This window comes from Plectropomus leopardus, chromosome 11, assembly GCF_026936395.1.
Source record: "Plectropomus leopardus strain MGB_pleo_1.0 chromosome 11, ASM2693639v1, whole genome shotgun sequence".
In the NCBI taxonomy this organism is placed as follows: Eukaryota; Metazoa; Chordata; class Actinopteri; order Perciformes; family Serranidae; genus Plectropomus; species Plectropomus leopardus.
In genome coordinates this window covers 26,550,066-26,566,284 of record NC_142186.1, presented here as the reverse complement: position 1 = coordinate 26,566,284, position 16,219 = coordinate 26,550,066, and the positions used below count along the sequence as shown (strand labels likewise).

The window sequence follows — 16,219 nt, the reverse complement described above, 5'->3', positions numbered from 1 at the left end:
TTTCCTTATCGCCATTGGACTTCCTCTCTGCCGCTCAAAGCTGCTGTTGCTGCGTCTCCAGACACTTCCTGCACCGAGCCACAGTTTTCACAGCAAGCGACTATCTGTCGTCATGAGGGGGAGACAAGATGAGGTAAATCTGGTTGTTTTGCTTTTATATTACATTTTTAAGCTGGCTTCGTTTAGGCAGCTGCTGGTAACATACAACTCTTTAAAAGTTAAAAATGTTATTGTCACTCCGGGTGGATGGAGTCAAATCGCACGTTAGCTAACGATGTCATCCACCGTTATCTGCGCTAACTTGGATGCCTCATTAAACCAATCAATAAATTAGACGCAGTATGTCAAATTGTAGCTTTTCACTTCTTCCGAAGAAATTTCTACTCGTTTTAGCAAGAATAGTAAGTATATACGTTTTAATAGTGCTCTAAGTTAGCTTTAACTTGAGTAGTACACTGCTAACCGCTGCTAACTGACAACGTTGAGTTGCGCTTGTCAGCAGCAGTTTACAGTAGCTACTGTATCCACAACACTAGCTAGCGTTTGCTATCACCTTGATTTAACGTTATGATTCGTAACTTTTGACCATTTTCGCCACTTTGTAGTTACCCTAAAGGCTACGACGTTTATGAAAACGGCTCTACGGTTTTGGTTTGCTTTAACTGTTAAACTACAGTTGAGTTGTTGAGTTAGCTAATAGCCTGTCATGTTGCTAGCTAACGTTAGGTGGATATCATCGGTAAAGTTTAACGGTTACTTTATATCACCAGGGTGATTAAACAAGCTTTTAGCGCTGTTTTTGAGTTTTTAAGGGCCTCTACTGTAAGATTTCTCTTGGGTTTAAAGGATAAGCTATCCGAAACTTGCCCAAAATACCCCAGAGTCACTCAACAACAGCCTCATTGTTTGGGGGACAGAATTAGCCTGCTGATATTATTTCTGGGTGTCTCCGCCCTGCATTTCAAGGACGTAAGGTGCAACAATGGGCATCGGTGAGGTCCTTTTTTGTGTGTGTTTTATCAAGACAGGACATCAGCCAAGTATTGATTTTGTCTGCACCACAGCTTGCATAATGTTTCCGGACTGTTGTAAAACTTGAAAGAAAGATGTGACCAGTTTATGAATTTAGGGTATGGTGATAGTCCAGTAATTGTACTTTTACGCAATGGAGTCTAATTAACTGGACCCTGCTGACTGAGCTTACATTACTGTCCTCTCTATGCATAAAAATGATATTGTGATAACACATTGTACTTTGTTATGATTTATATTGTATGCACTAGAACCTTTCCAGAAATCGTTTAACAAGTCAAAATCAGTTTCCAAGGTATGGAGGTAGTTCAAATGAGACCTAAACTTTAATAATAATAATGAGAACAATTAAAGTATAATATTGAACTTTATTTATATAGCACCTTTCATATAAGAAATACAGCACAAGAACTTAGTGGCATTAGTGGCATTATAAGCAATTGGTGCTGCACATAAAAATAGACAGAATGAACATAACCAACAAGGCAATTCAATATACAGTAAAAGGACACTGAAAAACAGAGTGATTCAACAATTTCACAACAGGCATTATGTTTCTGTCATATGAATTTCATAATCACAGGAGAATGCAGTTTCTGAAGAAACTGCAGGTGTGAATGCTCGATGTTGAAAAGCTGACGCTACACTGCAATGCTTGCTTTAAATTTTGAATGAAACCAGTAATTTATAAATGATGTGGAATATTTTGAAGCTTGCTGAAACGTTTTGCTACACTGCAATGCTGTCTTAAATGTTTAAGAAGAAGATTAAGTAGTTGGGAAAAAAAAAAAAACAGAATGAAGATGAAACCGGCCTAAAAGGCAATTCAATATAAAAGGAGATTTAAAAATAGTTTAAAATAAAAGCTGAGTGAGTCAACAGTTTTAAAGCAGACATTATATTTCTGTCATGAGAATTTCAAATGATCATTATATTTTCAGTTACCATTTTTCCTTACTGTGGACAATTTAAGGTTGTCGAGTAAGATTGTTAAATGTTAAAGCTTGTTGCAAAACCTGTAAAATCCAATACTATTTAGGCTGGGTCAGCCAATTTGCCAAATCTCGGTCCGATTCGAATTGTGAAAGAGACACTGTGTCCCCAAATCCTGTTATACAAAAGCCCTATTGAATAAAACAAAAAACAACCAGATGTGGTCAGTCTCATTCAACCTTTCATGCAAAATAATGTGGCGTCTCAGCAAGGCGGTTGAGGATGTGTGACTGTTAGTCATTATGTACAAAGACGCACTTGGGGTCAAGGGGCATGACGGGTCTTGTATTGCTTCACCCTGTAACTGTAATCTCCTCCTCTTATCATGACAGTTCTTCTCTGTACTATAATTGTGAAAATGTGATACAGAAAAATTCACCTTTGCACGGTGAAATCCAGGTGAATTAGAGGCACAGTTCATTCAACTTTAGTAGTTTTGTGAACCGACCTCATAGAGTCAATTTCTTCCACATCTGCTCTAATAATATGTTTAGGCGGATCAGCCATACATTAAAGTCCTGCTATTGTTCTTCTACATTTGACTTTTGTCCTCCTCTTGTTCTTTGTCTTCACACAGGAACAAAGATCTTTGGGAGGGAACGTGAGGCTTGACTCAAGGACATCACCATGACATAAACTAAGAATCAGCCTGGAACTGTCTCCTTGTTTGTCTTTTGTTTTGTTTTTGTTTTAATTTTTTTTTCGTTTTCTTTCTCCACCTGTCTTACCCAGTGTTCCCCGTTGTCTTGTGGAGAACAGATAATGCGGGAGTATTTGTTTGGATGAAACTTTTAACGAATCACACTACTGTCTCTATGACTGGCTTAGTCTCTCCTCTTGTCTGCCTCGTATTTATCAGATTAAAGATAGCAATAGAGGTATCAAAGGTCATGAAAAAGCCTGCACTTATCATATCTTTGTGGCATTAATGACATTTTGGCCAGCACTTACCATGCAACAACTCTACAGAATTCTTGTGTTTTAATTTAATTTAATTGTTGTAACCTCCTTGTTTAAACGAGGTGTTTGTTTGTCTTATTCATACTTAGATTTTTTTTTCAATGCAACTAAGAGTTTTGTCCATTTGTGTAATTATTTAAAGATTTATTGTTAATGTTGAGGAGCTGCTCAGCTGCCTTTTTATTGTTATCACAATAGGTGGCTTTAAGTTGTAATGTAAACATATTTTTTACTTATGCAATCTTTGTGAAGAACAAATGACTGATCTTTTAGTGGAAAATATACATTTTGAGTTCTGTTGTCTTTGAATATGTTGAAGTATTGTTCGTTTCTCCACTGGCAGAAAACTGTAGAAGCTGACGGCTCCTCAGATCAAACTGTGATGGGAGCTCTCTAACTGTGACACAAAGACTGATCTTTAGCAGTTTCCATCTTCACTGGATAAATACTCTCACAGAAGAACCTTTAAACTGGAAGGAGTTTTTCTTTTCTTTTCAACTAAAGACTCACTTCTGAAATGGACAGATGGAAACTGATTTTTTTGACTGTATCTTGAATCCAAACACTGAAGAAGGAGAATGATTTTGAGGAGATTTCAGGGATAAAACTCCCAGACTGACGTTCAGATACCTTTAGATTTTTTCTGCAAATCTTGAAGAGCTGCCAGACCCCACTCTTCAAGCCTCTAACTGTAGAAAACACGACTAAAGCTTGTCAGTTTGTGTTTTTCCTGATAAAGCCCCGTCCACTTCAGCAGTGAGGATGCGATCTCCAGAACCGTCCTCACCTTCCACAGCAGAAGCCCTCCTTCATGGCCAGTTTGCCAGCTGGGGCACAGGCAGCAACAGCAACAATAACAGCTGCCCCAACAGCCCTGGTGGTCCAGGGGGGCTCTCCCCCGCTGCCTCCCCCACTCCGGCTCCGGCCTCCAACTATGCCTTGACCCTCACCCACACCCACATACATATCCAGCGACTGTCTCCACGGCCGGGGAAGGAAGCCCGTCTCCTGCTGCCTTTATCAGAGCTGGTGGGCTGCAGCTGCCCTCGTGTCCCCGCGCCCCCTCTCCTGGTGCTGTACTGGTACCCGCCGGGCAAGCGACGGAAAGGGGTGTCTCGGCGCAGGCAGGTGAGGGCCTACCTGGCAGAGACCAGGACTGAAGCTGAGAGGTGGTCGGCTGCTATACAGTGTCTTCTCAGAGGTGTGACCGTCACTGCTGATACAGGTGAGTGTTTGTCTCATCAGGGCTTTGCTTGTTCGGGTTGGATGATAGTCGTTAGATGGTGTTAAAGCAGTGTTTTCTCTGTGGTAAATATATTAATTATTGATGGGACCATTATCTAATGTACAGACTTTGTTTTGTCTTCCTTTGTATTATCTCTTGTCCAGCACCTAGTCTTTTTGTCGTCAGGATGAACTTTTTTAGAGTAGTGTTTCTTCTTCCAGGGAGGTCCTCAGAAAAATAGGAAATTGCTCATTTTCATTGTTTAATTCACTCTATAAGTGAGCACAGTGTGAGTAATGCCAGCTTTACCAAACAACTATTCAAGCGGTTTCACTGTTGCTGACAAATTTACAATGTCAGAATATAATTAGAGTTAGATTAGAGTTATAATTCGAGTTTTACTTAAGTTGGCGGGAACTCCTGTAATCTCGATTTTTTTGTCGTAAGGTGGTTGTAAAACTCAGTCTTAACTCAGTCTTTTTCTAACCTTGCCTTATCAACGAAATCAAACATATTTGATGTTATCTGACCTTTTTAGACTTAGCTCATGCAAATATTGAAGTTTAGTGATGTGAACACTGTCAACAACCAACAGCTGCACTCTCTCCAGCAGCAAACAAGAAGTATCAAACTGGGTCGATGGTAAACACGGAGGAGACTCCGGGGAGGTGCAAGAACATGAAAAAGTCTGAGTTTTCTTGTACTGTGAAAAAGGAGGAGAAACTGGGGTGGGTCGGGGGGTGTAGTGTGAACAAGAGTTCATGTTCAAGGTTTCTTTATTAGTACCTAAGGGTAAATTTGTTGTGTAGACAGGAAATTTAGCATTTCAAAACGGGACATCACAGCAATACAGATTTATACAGTTTCACCCAGCATGTATCAGATTAACCAACCAAAACATTTTAGTGAGAAATCTTTGTTTTTTGAAACATTTCAGCTCTCATTCCCACAATTTCCTCTCACTGAAATAGCTCAGCTAAGCAGCAGAGGCCAGTGGCAACTTGAGGCAACAAAGTCCAAAATCTAAAGTTTGTGCACAAATACAGATTATCTTTATTAATTAAACCAATGCCGAATTGACATGAATAGTGTTGACACATGACACCTTTTTTATCTTGTTCTTCTACAGTCATGTGCTTTTGTGGACATGTAAGATATTGTTAATATGTCAGATTTCTTAGGGAGAGTTTGGCATAATATTTTCCACCAGAAGCAGGATGCAAAATAATTGCAAAAGAAATCTAGTTGTAGGGTTTCAAATTCTGACCCTGCAAGCTCCCCAGTCTCCAATAGTGTCTAACTAAGAACTCACACTCTCCGAGGATGAAAGGGTGTCAGACTTTATGTAAGAGTTATGACGTTATGAAAGAGTGAGTCTTCTGATCATAAGTTTCACTTCCTCCACGGTTTTCTCCTCCACTGTAGTTGCTAAGTAAAGAACTCTGGTCTTAATCTCATCTAACAACCAAAATGTTTTCAGATGGAGGTCCCTGAAGCTGAATCTTATCAAATGGTAGTTTGATAAGATATATAAGATGTATGAATTTAGGGGCCCTTGACATGTAAAAGGTTGACAATCACTTTTTTAGAGGACCATACTGGTGATTGTAGCCCACAGTACATAACCTCGCTGCAGACTTCAAAAAGATTGTTCTACTTTGCTAGCAGCTATCTGTTTCAGTTCATCTCATAGAAAAGATTTCTGCACACTTACATCTATGTAGTGTTTCATTTACTCACAAAGAGAAAGTCTGCATAGATTTAAGTGTGTGAAAGTCTTTTCTAAAAGTTTGGACTTATTGATGTTTCCAGCACCTTGCCGAGACTAAGCTGGGTAGTTGCCCTAAATCATGCCAGTATGTTATGAAATTCAGCTTACAGAGATAGGCATTTCATAAATGTGAAGACCTTGTTTTTCTTCATATTTTAGTCAAAGTTTCCCAGACCCTTAAACCCAAAGTGTGTTTTTTTATCAATAATTCTCACTATTGATACAGTGTGTAGTTACAGTAGGCGGCTTTATCAAAAGAGCAACATGGTTAGTTTACAGTAGGTGATAGTGTGATTTACTTTGGCCGACCTTAATGTTTGTCCTGATGAATAAGTCTTGAATTCCTGTTTACTACACAAAAGCACACAATGTTGCCTTGATTTATGCCTCCTTTGTGAATGCATGCTAAGTATAGCTTCATGTGTCACCGTGACCCGGGCCTTTATGTATATACAGCATACATTTTTGATTTTGTTTCAGAGGACACAGATTGTAAAAGTAAAGTAGCCGAGCATTTTTAAAGCTGACCTGAGCTGAAGTTTTAGGGTTTTCAAGCAAAAACAAAGGGGGATTAACATTAATACACCCTAAGAGGCTGTGAGTTTTTTTCAGAGTATTTAGTTTGGATTTCTTTTGTTTGTTCACATAACTACACCTCACATTTATCTAATGCCTGTTTGTTTTTGCCCTTATCTGTCCCGCACACACAGTCTGTGTCTTTCAGTGTCTAATGTAGGAACAAAGAGGGTGGGTTAAAGCTCGGTATCCCCCAGCCTCAATAATCAAACAGATAGCAAATGTCTACTTTCACAGCGTGTGTGTGTGTGTTTATCTTTTGCTCACCATTACCTACTGTATGTGTCTTCCTGTCTCCTTCCTTTTCTTTCGACTTAATCTTTAACCTATGGTTGTCTTTAATCTCTCTATCATTAGATTTCCTCAGTCGTTAGCTGTCACATCACTGTCTCCTTCCTCCAACATAGATAAAGTTGTCATTCATTTTTCATTTGTCCCCAGTCCTCTGTTTGTCTCTAGTCTGCTCCTGATTCATTCATATTCAGTTCAGCCTATTTTTCTCCATTTTGCCAGCCGTCTGTTTCACACCTAAATTCTGTTTCACTTTGCTCACACAGCATTCATCGTGTCTCATCTTCTCTTATCTAATTGCTCCATTTCCGAATCACTTGCTGTCTTGATTCTGAGTTTGTATGCTTATGAATATCACGGCTATGGTTAGTTGGGCTTTCTGTTTATTTGCTTTCGTGTTGTTTGTTACATAATCCAGGATTATATGAGAGCGCAGTCATTTCATCCCCTTCCCTGCACTGCTGGCATCCATCTGTATCATAATAAATCTTAGATATATTTTCAGAGCTAACTATAGAAGCTTTAAATTTATTCTTAGCTTCATACCTGAGCTGATGAAAGAGTAGAGAAATGGGGGAGAGGTTTTCTTGCCTCTGCGCCCCAGTTGGACAGATAATAAATAATTTATTATTATCTTACCAGCTTGTTTTCAGGGTTCCTGTGGATCCTTAAAAAGTCTTAAGAGGCATTAAATTCATAAATCCAAAATAAGGGTCCTAATTTTTATTAAAATATCTTACATTTTTTAGACTTTGCAAGAGAAATCTCCAAATAATGGGTAATATCTGTTTTTCTAATAATTTACCAAATTTAACGTCATGCAGATCAGAATAGAGGAATGAACAACACTCATTTAATTTTATCACATTCAAATAAATGAAATATGAACAAAATTTGTTTAAGGCAAATCAGATGGATATTTTTATAGTGTATTTATAGTGTATTATAGTGTATTCATTGTTTTCTTGTTCCGCTCTAGAAAGGTTTATTTTTTTTCAGCATTCGAAGTAGATCATAGATTTTTAAACTTTTTAACTGACCAAAAAATTGTCCGTTCATTTTTTTATTTCTTCAACTTTGGTTATTGTAAAATTGGTCTTAAATTCTACTTTGAGTGGCAATAAAAAAGTCTTAAAAAGTCTTATATCCAGCCATCCCCAAGCTGAAAGAACCCCGTGTTTCATTTTATTCTAGGGTTGGAAATTAGCACCCACCACCAGCTAAATACTGGTAAAATAGTGGCTGCTAGATTTATTTCACTCACCAGCCAAAAAAACAATAGTAATCTATTGAGTGAGTAGATTTTGAAATCCACCAGCCACAGCGGCAGGTGGGCAACAAAGTTAATTTCCAACCCTGTTTAATTCCTGTATCGGTACTTGTGTCCTTAAGTATCTGAATTTAAATGATCAACAGACGTGCTTTGAGTGACAGCATTATGCAGTGTGAAGTAGTTCCTGTGAGGTGAAATAAAAGAGGCTCAGATGGTTGAACGCACTCAGTCCAGGGTTGCAACACTGCATAATGACAGCTCCCAGTTGGCGTGCTTTGAAAATGCAGTGAACCTCGAGTTCCTCCCTTTGTTATGCACAAAAATTGTGGGAGTTTTAAGTTATTCATGCTCTCCTTTTTTTCCTTTTTCAAACAGAATTTTCAAGAAGTCTGCTACCTCGTCCCAGGCGACTACTGTTACTGGTCAATCCCTTCAGCGGGAGAGGCCAGGCAATGCAGTGGTGTCAGACCCACATCCTGCCAATGATCAGAGAGGCAAACATCAGCTACAACCTCATACAGACAGGTAACAAACACTCCGAGAAGGGCGAAGACAGATAATACATTCACATATACTGTACTTATATAATTTATATACATAGTTTATTATTTATTAAACTGGTCACATAGTGATTATTTACAGATGATTTCTTAATGCTCAGTGTTCCCAGGACAAATACTGAATTTGGAAAAACTGCTTTCAGTTTTTCTGCTGCATCTACCTGGAACATCTTACAACGTACATTCAAACTCAACACAATAGTTACTATGGGCCAGTTTAAACTATGATGGCCAGTTACTCTGCTTTTGAATGTAATTGTTTTTAATGGTGTTCGGCCTGTTGTTCTTTGTGTTTTCTGTGCTCTCGACATCATTGAAAATGAGGGCTTGCCCTCAATGATTCCTTGAGATTTAAAAAAGGTTGAATGAAATGAATGAATATAACAGATATTAACCTGATGAATCTGTCTCAGAGCGTCAGAACCACGCCAGAGAGCTTATCAGAGAGATATCACTCCCAGAGTGGGATGGCATCATCATTGTGTCTGGAGACGGCCTGCTGCATGAGGTGTGTAGTTGTGGGCTGTCATGGTGGAATTTAGGGGCATTTTGAAGTGGAGAATTGCATAACTGTCAAGATATTTATTGTGTGTTTTAAATACTGCATATATGTATAGCTTAATCTGTGTCCACTGATGTGAGTTTTCCATGCTGTGTTCCTGCAGGTAATTAACGGGCTGATGGAGCGTCCTGACTGGGAACAAGCAATAAAAACACCTGTTGGCATTCTTCCCTGTGGCTCCGGGAATGCACTGGCTGGCTCCATCAACCACCATGCAGGGTAAGCAAATATCTCAGTCATATCGCTCAAGTAGTTGGAGTGGAGTGTGCATCAAAGTTAGATTCATTAGCTATTGTCTAGTTTTGTCTTTCAATTTATGTGTGTGACCTCATTTTTTTATGCCGTCCATACACTAGACGACTTGGAAAAGACCTAGAAAGTGTTACATTTTGGCACCCCCTCACATCTAAAGACAATGTGAGTTTTTAGTCACAGACTGAACATTCGCAAAGACTGGGGATCTTGCAGGGTCACTGTTTGCAAGACTACAATGAGACTGCTTTTGAGATTATTTCTCGTCCTGCTCCTGGTGGAAAATATTACGCCAAACTCTCTTTAAGAAATATGATGTATTAACATTTCTTTACATGTCTGCAAACACACATTCAAAGACGTCACATGTCAACAGTATTCTTCTCAGTTCTGCATCAATATAATCTATAAGGGTAAACTTTATTTGTGTACAAACTTTACTTTTTGGATTTGGTCACCTCAGCTTGCTACTGGCCTCCGTTTGTTAGCTGCGCTGTTTTAGTAAGAGGAAACCGTGGGAATGAGAAACAAACCGTTTAAAAAAGTCTCACTTTTACAGCAGTAAAGGTGAGACTCGTATGTCTTTTTCAGTTGAATCTTGTTTTCCAGCCCAAAATGAACCTGATAGTGTGGAACTAGACAAACACTAGAAGAGGTAATTAAGGAAAATGTATAACAAAAGTCTTATAAATATCACATTTCGTATTTTACTTGTTGATAAGCTTGTGCTTGAAGTGCTTGAATAATCAGCCTTTTGAAACTTCACGTTTCTTTCCTACTCTCTGTTTTTCTTTTTTTTCTTAGTTTATAGCTTGTTTGCTGATAATATATATTCAATAAATAGGCTGTTGTACACCAGTAGACATTTTTTAAATAGTTTATGAGCTCAGCATAATAAGGTTTTACCCGAGTCGCACTCTGTCAAATCACACATTTTCACAGCATCTTGCAAACAGTTTTTTGTACTTTGTGTTTCCAATGCCAATAGGTTACTTTTATCAAACAAACCATGATCATGATATGTGGATTTATTTGATTTTCATCACACACATTCAGATTAACCCAGTTAAAAACTATCTATGAACAAAAGAGCACAATGTTGCTGTTTGTCATCACCTTTTTATCTTGACCTCGATACTGTATCTGTGAATCGCGTCAGGACTCTGTATTGACGTGTTGTTTTGTACCGTTCTCTTGTTATCTTTTCTGTGAGGAGGAGGTTTTGACCTCTTTATATCTTCCTCAGGTATGACATGTGCCTTCGGGAGCCCCTCCTTTTGAATTGCTGCTTTTTGCTTTGTCGAGGCGGTGTCCGACCTATGGACGTGGTCTCTGTGACAACAAGCCCTCCCCCCTCCAACAGCAGTCGTACTGCAGCACCCCGGAGACTTTTCTCCTTCCTCTCTGTTGCCTGGGGCTTTGTGTCCGATGTGGACATTGAAAGTGAGAGGTGGGTGTGTAATCAACTGTAAAAAAAAATCAACTATTGGTTTTGTTTGTTTAACCTTAAAAGGCATTGTAACTGCATGGTAGACATTTTTTTGCAATTAAAAAGCCTCACTAAAAACTTGGCAAAACCCAGTTTAATTTTTATACAGATGTTTTATATGATGCATTTTAGCATTTTGATTATGCTGCAATTCTATTTTTTTATATTAAATTGACTATTTGTTTTTTTTCTACCATACATTAATAACTTTTGTTGCTAACTTGATTATTTGTATTTATTTTTAGGTTATTTTTTTAATCTTTATTTTATTTCTTTTATTAAGTTAATTTCATTTTTCTATTTTTATTTTATAACATTATCAAATTGTGTTTTTACCATAAATTCAGATTTTTTTATACTAGATTTATTTTTATTTGCATCTATTTTTTTAATGTGATTATTTTATGAACATACTTAACATACTAGGAAAATATTTTTTTCTCAATATATTGATTCATATTCTACGGTCTATAATGTTGTATAATTTTTTTTGACTGTTAAAGGATTAAGTATTACTCAAATTATCCTCCAATATTTTATAGATTTCTTACAAAAGAAAGAGTCAATTGAAATCTTTTTTTTATTCCAGGTATCGTGGTCTGGGCTCAGCTCGCTTCACCCTGGGCACGCTGGTGCGCATCGCGTCTCTTCGATCCTACAAGGGTCGCCTGTCCTACCTGCCTCCGTCCATCAGCAACACGTCACCAGATGCCACGCCTCCGCCGCCAAGGAGGCCCCTCTCCCGCAGCATCACAGAAGGCCTGGAGGGCTTCTGTCGAACGCCCATCCATCGCACCTGCTCCGACATGGGCATCAGCGAACAGAGGAGCCTGCGGAAGGGCGAGGGAGAGAGGGAAAAGGAGGAGAGGCAGAGAGAAAGGGAGAGAAGAAGGGAGAGGGCTAGGGGAGGAGGAACTGGCGTAGTGAGGGCAAGCAGCCTGGCAGAGGACAGAGAGAGGGAGCGGGAGGGCGAGATGGAGATGGAAGCAGAAGAGGAGAGGTCGGGGACATGTTCGGAGAGTTCAGAATCGATTGAAAGGGATGATTGCAATATTGGGAGAGGAGAAAGGTTGGCGGGGATTAAGGACGAAAGGGAAGATGATGGAAGGGTAGAGCAAGACTCCACTGAGATGGAAGAGGAGGATCGAGGGAGAGATGGGGAAGGCAGTGGTGGCTCTGCAGAGGGGGAGAGTGTGATGCGTGCAGGAGAGCTGGGGGAGAGCTGTGGAGTCGACATGGGGCGAGAGGCTGATGAAGAGCCGGAGAGTTGTCTCACTTACCAAGATGGTCTTCAGGAAGCCAGACAGAAGCTGAGGAAGAATTCAGCACCCTCGAGCCAGATAGCAAACGCCCTCTTCAACCAGCCTCTCAGTCAGGACGCAGACGCAGATTCAGGCCCTTCGTACGGGGTTGAGGACATGGATCTAAATGGAACCTACTATCAGAAAGAACCCTACCAACTGGACGTTTCTCGTGAGCGATCTCTCACCATCTCCTCTCCCTTTCGTCACTCTCCCTTCTCCTACAAGCCCAAGACCCTGGACCAAAACCAGAACACGTCCCGGCCGAGGCCCCTCTCTCTCCTCCAGCACTCCCACTCAAACTCCCTCCCTCCTAAACTCCCCTCCCTCTCCCTTTCTCTCTCTCCCACACCCCCGTCTTCCCCTTCATGCGCCTCCCCTCACTCTTCATCCTACCTCGTCCCCCGTCCCAACACCCCAAATTCCACCTCGCCCTCGCCCTCCCTGCGCACACCGTCCTCATCTTTTAACTTTGACATTGCCGAGCCAGCAGGACCTCTGAAGAACCGTCCTTTCATCCCACTGCCTTTAAATATCCCCAAGGATGACTTGTTACCGCCCCTCGACCAGCCCCTTCCCACCAGAGACTGGGTCACCATAGAAGGGGACTTTGTCCTGGTCCTGGCCCTTTATCAGTCCCACCTCGGGGCTGATCTTCATGCTGCACCCCAGGCCAGGTTCGACGATGGACTGATCCACCTGACCTTTGTGCGGGCGGGGATCTCCAGAGCCACTCTACTGAGACTGTTCTTTGCCATGGAAAGAGGAACCCACCACTCCGTCAGCTCGCCGTATGTGAGCCACATTACCTGCAAGGCCTTCAGGCTGCAGCCTCTTTCTACTCGGGGGACGCTAACTGTGGATGGAGAACTGGTGCCCTATGGGCCGCTTCAAGCGCAGGTCAGAAAGGGGAAAATGTTGCTTGGTACTTACTGAATGTACTTGTTGTGAAGTGCTGTGATGTGAGTGTAGTAACTAGAGGTGATTAGATAGGATGTGACGCTATATTTGCTGAAGTTAGAGGTTTTCATTCCCTCTAGATCCGCTCATTCAAAAAGCACATCCTCATATAACTCTAATGTACTCCGTAGCAGGGCTGGGTGATATGGATAAAATCGAATATCCCAACATAATTGACCAAATACCTCGATATAGATATTGCAATGATATTGTGGGGTTGATTATTGGTGCCTTTTCAAAATATTTACACAATGACAGATTCAATAAATGATCATCATTATGGTGGATATAATGACTAAGTGGGTAAAGGCAAACAATAGAACAGCTAAAACAGCCTTTAAAGCCAAGAAAGACAAAACGTCGTGGTATTGTGATTAGGACTGTGTGATATAATGAAACATATCATCTGGTGATAAAAAAAAAAAAAGTATCGTTTCATATTATGCTATATCGTTTATTTCCGTTTACACCATCTGATAATGTTTTGTGCTTTGATTTATTTAATCATAAAACTTTATTTAACTCTACTATTACAGTGCTTTAACTGTATACTTTAATTTATTAAACATTGTAAGTATTTTATTAAACCTTATTTTAACAGTAGTTGATGTAATTTTAATTAATGGCAGTAGCTTATTTATTTGTAAGGGTAGTTCATTCAATAAATTTGTATTTTAGTAATTTACAGTAGTTTAGAGGAAATTTAAAAATATCAAGATATATATCGTTTATGTGTTGTACCTTTAGCAGATGTATTTTATGCCTCTACAGCACTAAGTATTAATTCTGAAGAGTTATATTAATGATCTAATGTAGGACTTATTGGTAATAAATCTTTTTTCTGATCTCCTAATATTTCACAGGTTCATCCCTCCCTGGCTCGGCTCATCGTTGGCGACTCTGGAGTGCAGATTACCAGATTCTAATCAGGGATTGGTTGGTCTGATTGACAGATACAGCACTCCACTGAATTATGTAATCTCTGTTGTCATCTTTATTCTGAGCGAGAGGGCGGAGTATCTGAGAGACTAAAAATAGCCTGGAATGCAGAAACTGCTTTTCTGAGGTTTAATGAAAGGGATAACCCACCGAGCCACGCACCATTGGAGCACGATTGCAGGGATTAATAGCAAATTTGAAAATGGATGAAAAATGCGTCTCATTGCACAGCTGTTGGATTACGCTCGGCGTACCCTGAGAAGCATGAAAACTGCACAGCCTGGGATAGTAAGAGGGAAGAACAATCGAATGTTTAAGGATTTTTTTTGTGTGCAGATAGTGCATGTGTTGGATGTATACATAGTAGTATGCATGCAGAGAAGCACTACCTGAATTTTGCCTTTTGATGAGATGGAAACAAATCAGATTAAATTCAGAGAAAGTTATTCTCAAACATGAAATTCCCTAAAATATTGAGATTAACTGGGGTCAACACCCCAGTAAAACATGCCCCAACCCTCTGTCTTCTACTCCGCCCCAAATGTTTGAGTATAAAAGCTTCCGTCCGTGAAAGGAATGCCTTATCTGACACTGGACAGTACAGTTGTACCTTTGCCCTTACTTTCTCTAACTTGTCGAAGAAACCCAAATATTCTTAATATCTGTCCACATATCATAGTGTCCGTCCACTACATCAGAGCTTATATACTCAGACATACTGGTAGACCCACCTACCTACTGTTATCTTGGAGCACACTACTCTCCACTGTTTTAAGCATCAGTGGAGAAAAATGTGGATAAATCTACACTTTAATGACCATTTTGTTCATGCGTGACTCAGCGTAGAGCAGCGAGATCAAACGTAGGAGCGATGGAACCGTTGAACGGTGACCATGACTGACATTTTTGCATAATCTGCCTGTTTTTCTTAGCCAGTGGTTGCACGATGATGATGTCAATAATATCACACTTTTAGGTATATTGACTATAAAAAAAAAAGCGAACAAAGCTTCTTTGTCCGTGGTTTTAGACTGTTCATTTTCAACAAATCATACAGATATCTAGAATATGTCACTATCTCTGAGCGCTCATCTTTGGAAGCATAGAGGACATTAAATGCCTCCGATTAGCCGTAAGTAGTGCAATTATTTTGCACAATAACTGGAGCTGAAGCAGCACATAAAATCACCATGCTAGAATGCATTGTAACTTTTTACAGAGTAATGCAGAGTCTGATGCAACGCTTTGTCCTAGAAATAGACGCACTAGTATTAATAGTCCTGATAATAAATGGATCACATTACATTCCTAGCCTGCAAATAATGAAATGTCTCAACTTGAACATATAAAGCTTTGAGATGTAGGACTGACTGATTATTAAAACCATACATAAAATCCTGCTGTAGAGACAAACAAGGGCACGACACTAGAATCCAGCAGCTCTCTGTTGTCACAGCAGATCATGAAATAAACCAGTTGGAAGCAAAACAACTTTAAATGTGTGAAACTATCCAACAGCAGAGCCTATCTGTTGACTTACATGCTAAATTGGGTTTTAAATCTTGACAACTTTCCAAATGATTATATGCTCCTTAGAAAAATCAAACCAGAGGTCTTGGAGCTCTTGTAGGAATTGTCATGGTTTATAAATTAATTATTTTTAAATGTTATAATAAAGCCTGCTGATGTTCTTGGTCTGGACAAAGGAAAAATCATAAGCATGTGCAGTGTATCAATCAGTGAGATCATGTGCCGACTGCTTGGGTCATACTGTATGTCTTGGTCATGCCTGGACAAATCAATGCCTTTGTATAATAAGCCTGTAAATTCTGGCTGTTGATCATGAACTGTTAAAACCTGACTGCAGAAAAAAATTGAGTAAAACTCTTTGCTCACCAGGCCTTTATTTTTCTTCTTTTATCATTGTTTTTTTTTTTTTTTTTTTCAGCGCACAATGCAGCTAGTCAACCACAACTACACTGTGCTTACACAGCTACAGAATGTGAATACATTTTGAGTCTAGGCTTGTAACAGT

At 39.7% G+C, this 16,219-nt stretch overlaps 1 protein-coding gene across 1 annotated transcript; it reads left to right on the top strand.

Moving 5' to 3' along the window:
- Window positions 1-35: 35 nt before the first annotated feature.
- Window positions 36-16,084, top strand: sphk2 (sphingosine kinase 2). Its single transcript, XM_042490119.2, has 8 exons — window positions 36-133; window positions 2,603-4,210; window positions 8,497-8,646; window positions 9,095-9,189; window positions 9,347-9,462; window positions 10,742-10,945; window positions 11,574-13,185; window positions 14,109-16,084. The coding sequence occupies exons 2-8, from the start codon at window positions 3,748-3,750 to the stop codon at window positions 14,169-14,171; spliced, it is 2,703 nt and encodes a 900-aa protein (XP_042346053.2). The 5' UTR covers window positions 36-133; window positions 2,603-3,747; the 3' UTR covers window positions 14,172-16,084.
- Window positions 16,085-16,219: the final 135 nt, after the last annotated feature.